General features: G+C 41.7%; 1 protein-coding gene across 3 annotated transcripts; it reads right to left on the reverse strand.

Moving 5' to 3' along the window:
• Window positions 1-2532: 2532 nt before the first annotated feature.
• LOC106565384 (voltage-gated hydrogen channel 1) lies at window positions 2533-11479 on the reverse strand. 3 transcript variants are annotated; one of them, XM_014132442.3, is made up of 6 exons: window positions 11084-11479; window positions 6199-6379; window positions 5828-5932; window positions 5273-5504; window positions 4962-5074; window positions 2533-4822 (listed from the first exon to the last, which is right to left on the reverse strand). In XM_014132442.3, the coding sequence occupies exons 2-6, from the start codon at window positions 6373-6375 to the stop codon at window positions 4766-4768; spliced, it is 684 nt and encodes a 227-aa protein (XP_013987917.1). In that variant the 5' UTR covers window positions 6376-6379; window positions 11084-11479; the 3' UTR covers window positions 2533-4765. The 3 variants fall into 3 exon arrangements, with proteins under 3 accessions (XP_013987917.1, XP_013987915.1, XP_013987914.1); XM_014132440.3 differs by having other exon boundaries at window positions 6199-6431; window positions 11084-11474; XM_014132439.3 differs by having other exon boundaries at window positions 6199-6446; window positions 11084-11471.
• Between the last annotated feature and the right edge of the window lie 235 nt (window positions 11480-11714).

Consider the following 11714-nt stretch of genomic DNA (forward strand, 5'->3'; position numbering starts at 1 on the left):
ATACACCAATGATAACACAAAGTAGTAGATTAACCCTATCAGTCCTGAGAACCCAGCAAAAATGTATTTATCTGCATGTCCAGCCCTTATATTTAGCCTCACAGTGAAGTGTTTTACCATTTTCTTTTCAGGACAACCAACACACAACAATTTTACATAAACAGTTGCATCCATGAGTTTTAATGCTTGGATTTGACATGCCCAATGTAATATTGATTGTACAACATTGTTTGTATAGTGCTCTTTATAGAAACATTTGTCACTAAGTGCTTAAAAACAACCCTTAGCTAACACATCAATCTAACTTTATCAGCTTGTATTTGTATAACACTTTTTACTAGTGCTTAAAAGCAACCACAGCACACATGACTACACTGCTAAGTGTCTGACTTACTGACAGTAGGTCGCTATGGAAAAGAGTGTTTGCTAAATGACCAAAATGTAATGTAAATGTAGTCCAAAGTTATTATTTACCCTGTCATGGAACAATAGACGTTCCATAGAGATTGTATGCTACTGTTAAAGCCTTGATAGATTCCCTCCAATCAACAGTAACTGCATTGTCTTAATAAACATATTGCCAAGTGATGGCACAAGTCCATCTTCCAGACCTCTGGTCAGTGTCATGACACCTTTATGTAACACCCTACGTATGTTTTATTGCCAGTTTTCCTTTTCCTCAGGCGTTACTCTCTGGAGGCAGCCATGTCATGTCAGTCACCAGCTCCATGACCTTCTTACCTGTCTGCAGCCGCCCGGCCGGGCTTCAACGCCAAGCTGCCTTACGACTTCTTCCCTTTTATATAAACGACCAATAGACGGAGGAGAGGGCAGGTACGGTGTATTCGGAAAGTATTCAGACCCCTTCCCCTTTTCCAGGTTACAGCCTTATTCAAAAATATTTTTTTTAAATCCTCAATCTACACACAATACCCAATAATGATTAAGTGAAAGTTTTTTTAAAATGTTTAAAAATAAAAAAAATAAATACCTGATTTACATAATTATTCAGACTCTTTGCTATGAGACTCGAAATTTAGCTCACATGCATCCGGTTTCCATTGATCATCCTTGATGTTTATACAACTTGGAGTCCACCTGTGGTAAATTCAATTGGTTGGACATGATTTGGAAAGGCACTCACCTGTCTATATAAAAGGTACCACAGTTGACAGTGCATGTCAGAGCAAAAACCAAGCCATGAGGTCGAAGGAATTGTCTGTAGAGCACCAAGACAGGATTGTGTTCAGGCACAGATCTGGGGAAGGGTACCAAAAAAATGTCTGCAGCATTGAAGGTCCCCAAGAACACAGTGATCTCCATCATTCTTAAATGGAAGAAGTTCGGAAGCACCAAGACCCTTCCTAGAGCTGACCGCCCAGCCAAACTGAGCAATCGATGGAGAAAGGCCTTGGTCAGGGAGGTGACCAAGAACCCGATGGTTCCCGAGTTCCTCTGTGGAGATGGGAGAACCTTCCAGGACAACCATCTCTGCAGCACTTCACCAATCATGCTTTTATGGTAGAGTGGCCAGACGGAAGCCACTCCTCAGTAAAAGGCACGACAGCCTGCTTGGAGTTTGCTAAAAGGCACCTAAAGGACTCTTAGACCATAAGAAACAAGATTCTCTGTTCTGATGAAACCAAGATGGAACTCTTTGGCCTGAATACCAAGCATCACGTCTGGAGGAAGCCTGGCACCATCCCTACGGTGAAGCATGGTGGTGGCAGCATCATGCTGTGGGGATGTTTTTCAGTGGCAGGGACTGGGAGACTAGTTCGGATCGAGGGAAAGATGAACGGAGCAAAGTACAGAGAGATCCTTAATGAAAACCTGGTCCAGAGCGCTCAGGACCTCAGACTGTGGCGACGGTTCACCTTCCAACAGTACATCAACCCTAAGCACACAGCCCAAGACAATGCAGGAGTGGCTTCAGGACAAGTCTCTGAATGTCCTTGAGTGGCCCAGCCAGAGCCCGAACTTAAACCCGAACGAACAGCTCTTGAGATCTAAAAATAGCTGCGCAGCGACGCTCCCCATCCAACCTGACAGAGCTTGAGAGGATGTGCAGAGAGGAATGGGAGAAACTCCCCAAATACAGGTGTGCCAAGCTTGCAGCGTCATACCCAATAAGACTCGAGGCTGTAATCCCTGCCAGAGGTGCTTCAACAAAGTACTGAGTAAAGGGTCTGAATGCTCATGTAACTGTGATCAGTTATTTTTATTATTTGGCAAAGATGTCTTGTTTTTGCTTTGTCATTATGGGTTATTGTGTGTAGATTGAGAATTTTATTTGATCAATTTTAGAATAAGGCTGTAACGTAACAAAATGTGGGGAAAAAATCTGAATGCACTGTATGTTCTAATATCCTCACCAGCATACCACTTAAAATGCATAGCCAATACATTGCTTCATTCTGAGTGGTATGCTAGTGTGGATATCTATACAGTCAATGAGTGTACTGATCAAATTGAATGTCAAAACAAAACTGATATTGCACAGACGGTTGGTTCTCTCGTTGTACTCAAATATTGTTAGCAAATACCTAAGCTTTTATTTATTTGTACATAGTTAAACTTTTTTCAAATAAAATGTAATATTTTCAGTGATTCATACTTGTATTGTCTTTACATAGCAGGCAACAGTGGTATTCAGAAAAACAGCCAGATGCAACAAATTCATTACAGGGTCTTATTTACAACAAATTAGATGACAATTCATTGCTTATTTGAATACAGGCATGGCACATACAAATCCATACATTTGGAACTATGGAACTTCGTATTGCAAAGCAGGATACTGGCATATGATATGAATCCTACTAATCAATTAAATGTGATCAGCTTTTAAAATCAGCTTGAATATGCAGATAATGGTTGGAAGGTTGACCTAACATTGGCTCATGATGTTGGAATCTACAGTTGAAGTCGGAAGTTTACATACACAGGTTGGAGTCATTAAAACTTGTTTTTCAACCACTCCACACATTTCTTGTTAACAAACTATAGTTTTGGCAAGTCGGTTAGGACATCTACTTTGTGCATGACACAAGTAATTTTTCCAACAATTGTTTACAGACAGATTATTTCACTTATAATTCACTTTATCACAATTCCAGTGGGTCAGAAGTTTACATACACTAAGTTGACTGTGCCTTTAAACAGCTCGGAAAATTCCAGAAAATTGGAAGGGTACCTGTGGATGTATTTCAAGGCCTACCTTCAAACTCAGTGCCTCTTTGCTTGACATCATGGGAAAATCTAAAGAAATCAGCCAAGACCTCAGAAAAAAAATTGTAGACCTCAACAAGTCTGGTTCATCCTTGGGAGCAATTTCCAAATGCCTGAAGGAACCACGTTCATCTGTACAAACAATAGTACGCAAGCATAAGTATAATCACCATGAGACCATGCAGCCGTCAAACCGCTCAGGAAGGAGACGCGTTCGGTCTCCTAGAGATGAACGTACTTTGGTGCGAAAAGTGCAAATCAATACCAGAACAACAGCAAACGACCATGTGAAGATGCTGGAGGAAACAGGTACAAAAGTATCTATATCCACAGTAAAACGAGTCCTATATCGACATAACCTGAAAGGCTGCTCAGCAAGGAAGAAGCCAATGCTCTAAAACCGACATAAAAATGCCAGACTATGGTTTGTAACTGCACATGGGGACAAAGACTTTTTGGAGAAATGTCCTCTGGTCTGATAAAACAAAAATACAACTGTTTCGCCATAATGACCATCGTTATGTTTGGAGGAAACAGGGGGAGGCTTGCAAGCCGAAGAAAACCAACCCAACCGTGAAGCACGGGGGTGACAGCATCATGTTGTGGGGGTGCTTTGCTGCAGGAGGGACTGGTGCACTTCACAAAATAGATGGCATCATGAAAAAATAAAATTATGTGGATATATTGAAGCAACATCAAGACATCAGTCAGGAAATTAAAGCTTGGTTTCAAATGGGTCTTCTAAATGGACAATTACCCCAAGCATACTTGCAACGCTGTGGCAAAATGGCTTAAGGACAACAAAGTCAAGGTATTTGAGTGGCCATCACAAAGCCCTGACCTCAATCCTATAGAAAATTGGTGGGCAGAACTGAAAAAGTGTGTGCGAGCAAGGAGGCCTACAAACCTGACTCAGTTACACCAGCTCTGTCAGGAAGAATTCACCCAACTTATTGTGGGAAGCTTGTGGAAGGCTACCTGAAACGTTTGACCCAAGTTAAGCAATGTAAAGGCAATGCTACCAAATACTAATTGAGTGTATGTAAACTTCTGACCCACTGGGAATGTGATAAAATAAATAAAAGCTTAAATAAATCATTCTCTCTACTATTATTCTGACATTTCACATTCTTAAAATAAAGTGGTGATCCTAACTGACCTAAGACAGGGATTTTTACTTTGATTAAATGTCAGGAATTTTGAAAAACTGAGTTTAAATGTATTTGGCTAAGCTGTATGTAAACTTTCGACTTCAACTGTATCTAGCCTGAGTGCCAATGTGTTTTCATACCAACTTATTTTCACTCGTCATGCCAAAGGTTTGGCTTGACAATGACAACAATTGAGTTGACAAGAGCACAAACGGATCTAGGACCAGGCTAGTAACTCAGTGTAAGCTCCAGGTATTGTGGAATTACTTACTGAAATGGTGTATGGATGGTGAACACTATTTTGAATATTCCCTTGTTTATTAAACAATTCCAATGACACTATAAGTGGATAATGAAAACGGCATCATCTTCCTCTTCCTGCATCAGAACTCAATGGCATGCTGTCGGAGGATAGCTCGTAGTTTACTGTTCTCTTGTTCCTAAAAAGGGGGGAAGAGATTGAAGGGTGGGTTAAAACCAGGTTTGTTGACTGATGCTCTTGATAAGATGTAGAATGTAAATGCCTTAACGGGTCTCGGGCAGGTGGGATTTTGGGTTCCCGGGGGCTGCCCAACTCACCATCTTGCCATTGTGCTCTTGTAGGTCGTTAACTTGCTGTACCAGGTGATCGTTGCTCTCCTTCAGTATTTGAACTTCGCGATCGGCCCGTGACTTCACAGACACCAGGATTCCTGGGTGGTTGAAGAAAACATGCCATGTTGGACACAAACCCATTTTGCGACATTGGTGACCTTGCTAGCTACTGTATGTGACATAAAAGGTTTATGCAAGCTTTAACATGTTTCACAATGGAAACCTTAAAATCTGTGTTTTTTATTGGACATGTCCAGGGAGTGCCTAATGAACACGACCAGTGGGGGATCTCTCACCGTTGACTATCCTGGCCACCCTCCAGAGCCTGAGGAGGATCAGGAGGCCCATGCCATCAAAGGCATCTTTACTGGTGATATACACAATGTCCAGGATGAAGGACACAATCACCACCAGCCCGTCAAACACCTCAAACTTGTGATGGAAGAACTCCAGTCGGTAGGCCAAGAGCTTTCCAGCTAGCTCCACCATGAAGAAGGTGAGAAGAGCCAGACTCAGGTAGTGGAAGACCTGGTGAAGAGGGAAAGGACAGAGGAGGAGTTGTAAGAAGGTTTGGGTCACGCATGTCTAGATCCGTGTGCCAAATGGCAACCTATTCCCTATATTTAACTAGGCAAGTCAGTTAAGAACACATTCATATTTTACGACAGCCTAACCTGGGAAAACTCTCCCCTAACCCGGACGACACTGGGCCAATTGTGCGCCGCCCTATGGGACTCCCAATCACAGCCAGTTGTCATACAGCCCAGAATTGAACCAGGGTATGTAGTGACGCCTTTAGCACCGAGATGCATCGCCTTAGACCGCTTCGCCACTCAGTGGACATATCTCACCTGAGGGGCAACGTGCCCATGCGCCAACTTGATGATTGACAGGTCGATCAGTAGCTCGCCCAGCACAAAGATGGCATCCAGGATGACCAGGCACACCACAGCTATCTAAACCAAAAGCAAACACTCAACATCAAAGACCAACACCATAGCGATCCAAACCACAGCGAAACACTCAACATCAGTAAAGACCAACCTTCTGACAACAATGTACAACAAGAGAATGGGAGTTAATTTACTGTCACATTTGCAGCCTAGACTGAGAAACACACATTCCCCATCCACAGTTGACAGTTGATTTGAGCAAAGGTAACATTGACCAACTGTGTTGGATAGATAGTATGAGCATTGCCTACTCCACGCTTATTCCATACCTGGAATCTCTCTGAGCTGTAGAGTCTCTTCAGGGAGCCTCTGAAGGTGAGTTCCCCGTGGGGCAGCTGTTCTGTGGCTGGTCCCGGCTCCTCTCTAGCCTCATGCAGCCCCTCATTGTGCCAATGGGCTGTGTGGTTATCACCCACCGCGGTGAAATGCCTCAGGTACTTGGACATGGTGCTGCAGGAGGGGGTGGAGTGGGGTGGCCCGCCACAAAGAGACTATGGTTTTCCTGGTTAGAAGTTAGCTTTGGGATTTACCATTTAGTTATCAAATGTCACAAGTTTGTCTGAAGTACAATAACTTAATAGCCCTAGTGTTTGTCTAAGGTTTTCATTTCCTAACATTGACATTGTTAATTTAACCAATTTACTAGCATTAACAAGGTTCATATCATCCCCAGCATGTTGATTAGGCGTTGGAATACATATTGTAACCATCGTATTTTCATATACACAAAAAATAGACAGTCATTCATTGCACTGTACAATACGAGTATACTTCTCCTTTTAAACATTGCAAAAGCATGCAAGATGTCAACAAACCAAACCCTTTGACTCAAGATGCAAGTGAACTGTGTGGCCAACCTATGTTGAATTTCCTAAGAAAATCTAGACCAATAGATTTTATCATTATAATAAATTTAAAAAAATATATTTTGTAGTCAAAAAGCTTTAATACATTTAGTGATAATGGTCAACAAATGGTTTTAACAATGTAACGAGTGTAAAATAGTAGGCTAGTAATAAGCATGCCAACAATTCTATAGCCTGGTCCAAGATCTAGGAGAGGGGGTGACCTCGACAATTTATTGTTAAAACGAGAGGCTGCCTGGATCTTTAATTTAAAGACCCTTGCTCCATTCGGTCTCAACGTAGACTTTGATCTGAAGCCATTCTTGTGATTTCATTGTAAATGTTTGTAGGCCTATGTAGCCAAATTGTATCTATGATCGTGTGCTATCCATTTAGGTTTTTTGTATGCTATTTTAAAATATGAGAACTAACCAATGATATCAGGCCACACCCGGCCATGATTACAGACACCTGTGTGTGTCTTTTGACACTATATAAATGAGTCACCCCGCAGTGTTTGTCATTGTACCTTGATGAAGACAGCTTGTCTGTCGAAACGTTGAGTGTGTGGCTCTCCTTTATTTTTCTCCTTTGTGTCATGTCAACTCCTTGTCATGCCAGAGCCCTATACTACGAATCGAATCAAAATGTATTTGTCATATGCGCCAAATACAACTGGTGTAGACTTTACCGTGAAATGCTTGCTTACGAGCCTTTCCAACGATGCAGTTTCAAAATAATAATAACAAATTGTAACACAAGTGGAATAAAATACACAAGAATGGAGCTATATACAGGGAGTACCAGTACCAGGTCAATGTGCAGAGGTACGAGTTATTTTAGGTAGATATGTACAGTCGTGGCCAAAAGGTTTGAGAATGACACAAATATTAATTTTCACAAAGTTTGCTGCCTCAGTTTGTATGATGGAAATTTGCAAAACAAAGCTCTAGAAAGTGGCCCAATTTCCCGAGTTGGAGTTCCGAGTTGGATGACTGTTCAAATAGATTTTTCCCAGTTGTTTTGAACGCGGCATTAGAGTTGGGATTATTGTTCATTGTTTAGCTAGCTAGCTAGCTACATGTCTAAATAAAAGACTCTACTATGAAAGTGACCATTTCACTATTCCGTTTACACCTTCTGTATCCTGTGCATGTGACAAATAAACTTAGATTTGATATAGTGTGTGTTTTCCAGAGATGGGTGTAGACAAAGAAGAGCTCTCCAGTAGGTGTACCAAAACATTCACAGGCCATTTTCTCAACAGCAGGGTTACAAGTTTACTTTGTAATTGTTCCTCAACCACAGTGTATGATATACCATTTTCTAGTTCAGAGCCTCTACTTTTATCCAATGTAAAAAAAATACATTTCAAATTTTGCTACATAGGACCGAATCCAGGTGGTGGGTCACAAATTGTTAATACCTATCACATTACACATTTAGTAATGACAGCATTTGCTTTCCAAACTGTATGTTTTTCGCGAGATTGTATTTTGAAATTTGCGAAAGGCAAACACAGCTGCAACCAACCATAGACATACTCTATAATCCATTGATGGCAGTTTCCATTCAAGTTAAGACTGGCAGCCACTGCTAGCTCATTCGTTTTAAAGTCAAATTGAGATTCCAAAACACTTCTATGGATTATATGTCTATGGCCACAATGCAACAAGCTGTTCCACATGTAGAAGAAGGAGCGATAGCAGTGGGAAAAGGGTGCTTGTGCATTGATAATCACACAACAAGATGGCATTAACAATAAGTATTAAAATAAAGCCTACTTCCTGATGAATTTGCAAGATAACTTTTATTTCATTTTGACACAAATGAAAATGTGGCACTGACTTGTCCCATGGATTGATGTTCCGGCATTCCACTAGCTCCAGGGTTTCCACTAGCTCCAGGGTTTCCCAAACTCGGTCCTCGGGACCCCAAGTGGTGTATGTTTGGTTTTTGCCCTAGCGCCACACAACTGATTCAAATAATCAACTAATCATCAAGCTTTGATAATTTGAATCAGCTGTGTAGTGTTAGGGCAAAAACCAAAATGTGCACAGAGTTTGGGAAATGCTGCTAGCCATTTGCAACATGCACGCACAGTAAAAAGCGTGCTTGCGGCAGGTGAACGCAAGTATGGGAACTCCATAGGCCTACTTGGGGTGTGTCTGAAAGTGAACATTGCGAAACAAGTGGGATCATCAACACCAGTGGGTGTGTGTCGAAACCTAACAGCATTTTAATTAAGCAAGTTAGGCAGAGTAGGACCATTAAGGTGGAAGGTTAGAAACAAACATAGCAGGTTAGGAGAATAAACGTAGCAGGTTCAAATCAAAGTTTATTGGTCGTGTACAGAGGTTTTCAGATGTTAACGCAGGTGCAGCGAAATGTTTGTGTTTCTATACTAAAAAAATATAAAAATGCAACATGCAACAATTTCAAAGATTTTACCGAGTAAAAGGTTCACAAGGATATCAGTCGATTTAGGCCCTAATCTATCAATTTCAGATACAATTTTTTTTAAAGGTGGGGATGTGGTTCAGAAACCAGTCCGTATCTGGTGTGCAGCGCGATATATCTTCTTCGCATAGAGTTGATCAGGCTGTTGATTGTGTGGAATGTTGTCCCACTCCTCTTCAATGGCTGTGCGAAGTTGCGGGATATTGTTGGGAACTGGAACACACGTCGATCCAGAGCATACCAAACATGCTCAATGGGTGATGTCTTGTACGCAGGCTATGGAAGAAATTGGACATTTTCAGCTTCCAGGAATTGTGTACAAGTCCTTACAACATGGGGCAGTGCATTATCATGCTGAAACATGAGGTGATGGCGGCGGATTAATGGCACGACAATGGGCCTCAGTATTTCATCATGGCATCTTGGAATTTAAATTGCCATCAATAAAATGCAATTGGGATTGTTGTCCGTAGTTTATGCCTGCCCATACCATAACCCCACCGCCACCATGGGACACTCTGTTCACAACATTGACATCAGCAAACCGCTAACACACACGCCATACACGTGGCTTGTGGTTGTGAGGCCGGTTGGACCTACTGCCAAATTTTCAAACAACGACATTTTATGGTACATAAATGAACATTCAATTCTCTGGCAACAGCTCTGGTGCAATTTCCTGCAGGCCGCATGCCAATTGCATGCTCCCTCAAAACTTGATACATCTGTTGCATTGTGTTGTGTGACAAAACGGCCCATTTTAAAGTGGCTTTTTATTATTCCCAGCACAAGGTGCAGGAACACAAGGATTTCGCTACACCTGTAATAACATCTACTAAATTTGTGTATGCGACCATTACAATTTGATTTATTTGACCTTTGTAATGATCATGCTGTTTAATCAGCTTCTTGATATACCACACCTGTCAGGTAGATGGGTTAAATTTGCAAAGAGAAATGCTCTAACCGGGATATAAACAAATGTGTGCACAAAGTTTTAGAGAAATAAGCTTTTTGTGTGTATGGAAAATGTCTGGATGGGCTCTTTTTTTCAGCTCATGAAACACGGGACCCACATTTTACGTTAATATTGGCGTTCAGTGTAGCTCCAACACTGCAGTAATACCTAGCAATACACACAATCCAAAAATAAGAAGCTGTTTGTCTCTAAATCCCAGTTTTGATGTACCTGTACTGTCTCCGCCTTCTAGGTGGTAGCGGGGTGGGGTGAACAGGCCGTGGTTCGGCAGAAACGCAATATCTACCGTCGTAGTATGGATGAAGCCTGACCTGGAATGTTAAGCTGACTAGTATTATAAAATCCTGAGTAGATCTAACTTACTTCGTAGTATACCACTCCGGAGTTACAAGGCTTTGACACGATAACACAAACAGATCTGGGACCAGGCTATCAATTTGAGGCCACACGAGAAATGACACCACTCAGTCCAACGAGGACTGGAATTGCCACTCACTATTGTAGAAACATATAATGTGTTGGCAACAATGTTTCGGAATACTGAGCGACACTTGCGGGGCACGTCTGATCTACAGCTCAAACCCAGGTATCTTGAGGACAACTCGTGATTTCCTGCTGGTATAAAAAAAAACAACGCCCGCTCTGCACTTTACACTATGTGCAAATCAACTGAATTAACTGGCATAATACATCGTTTATAATTCGTGTCATCCTTGAGAACTATTTACTTTTGAGTAGCCACCTAAAATATGTTCATATCCACCGAAGAAATAGCCAGTTCACTGATAGAATACCATCTGAGCAACACCAAATCCTATTGCAGTGTAAAGTGATAACCACCTTCAAATTCAACAAAAAGTATTTATTTACCTTAATGTAGAACTAGTGCTTTAATAGTTTATAGTCCCGTTGAAAAGTTGTTGATGTCCTCCGTTTTTCCCATAAAACCTTTGTCCTCAACTCCGCCTCTGTCTCAGAACCAGCACATTCCAAGAGGAAGAGGGGTTTCGATGAAACTCGGCGCCCGTGTAGACGAAAGTTGACTGCATTAAATTTGGAACCGCACTGCCTCCCAGGCGTGAGCCTGGTATTCAAAGGCTATGTCGGCTCAAAACAAAAGTGATGTAGCCTAATTTAGGCACGTGTATTAATGAGTAGGATTATGTGTTTTCCATGCAATGGTGATTGCTTTTGATAAACGCTTTATCTCCCTTCCCAATGAAAACAAGTTTGAGAATGCAAAAATGTATTTTATGGAAAAGAGATGTATGTTTCTGAATGATCAACATGCTGCCTTGTTGACAAAATGACGAGCAGCTCCCAATGACGTGATGGGCCATTGTCCAGTGGCATCACTAGGGCTGGGCTTCGAGGGCTTCAGCCCCAGATGCTTTTTGATCGAGCAGGAACCTTTTGATGTTCCATAACCACACATCACCAGTGGCGACCAGTCATTCAGGGCAGGTGGGGCAGAGCCACCTGTTTTGAGCCCCACATTTTT

This window comes from Salmo salar, chromosome 12 (genome assembly GCF_965601325.2).
Source record: "Salmo salar chromosome 12, fSalSal1, whole genome shotgun sequence".
In the NCBI taxonomy this organism is placed as follows: domain Eukaryota; kingdom Metazoa; phylum Chordata; class Actinopteri; order Salmoniformes; family Salmonidae; genus Salmo; species Salmo salar.

Coding starts and splice junctions, on each gene's coding strand:
- LOC106565384 (XM_014132442.3), bottom strand. CDS start 6,375: ATGTCCAAGTACCTGAGGCATTTCACCGCGGTGGGTGATAACCACACA. Junction 5,933..6,198: donor ACAGCTCAGAGAGATTCCAG/GTATGGAATAAG, acceptor CTTTTGGTTTAG/ATAGCTGTGGTGTGCCTGGT. Junction 5,505..5,827: donor ATGGGCACGTTGCCCCTCAG/GTGAGATATGTC, acceptor CCTCTTCACCAG/GTCTTCCACTACCTGAGTCT.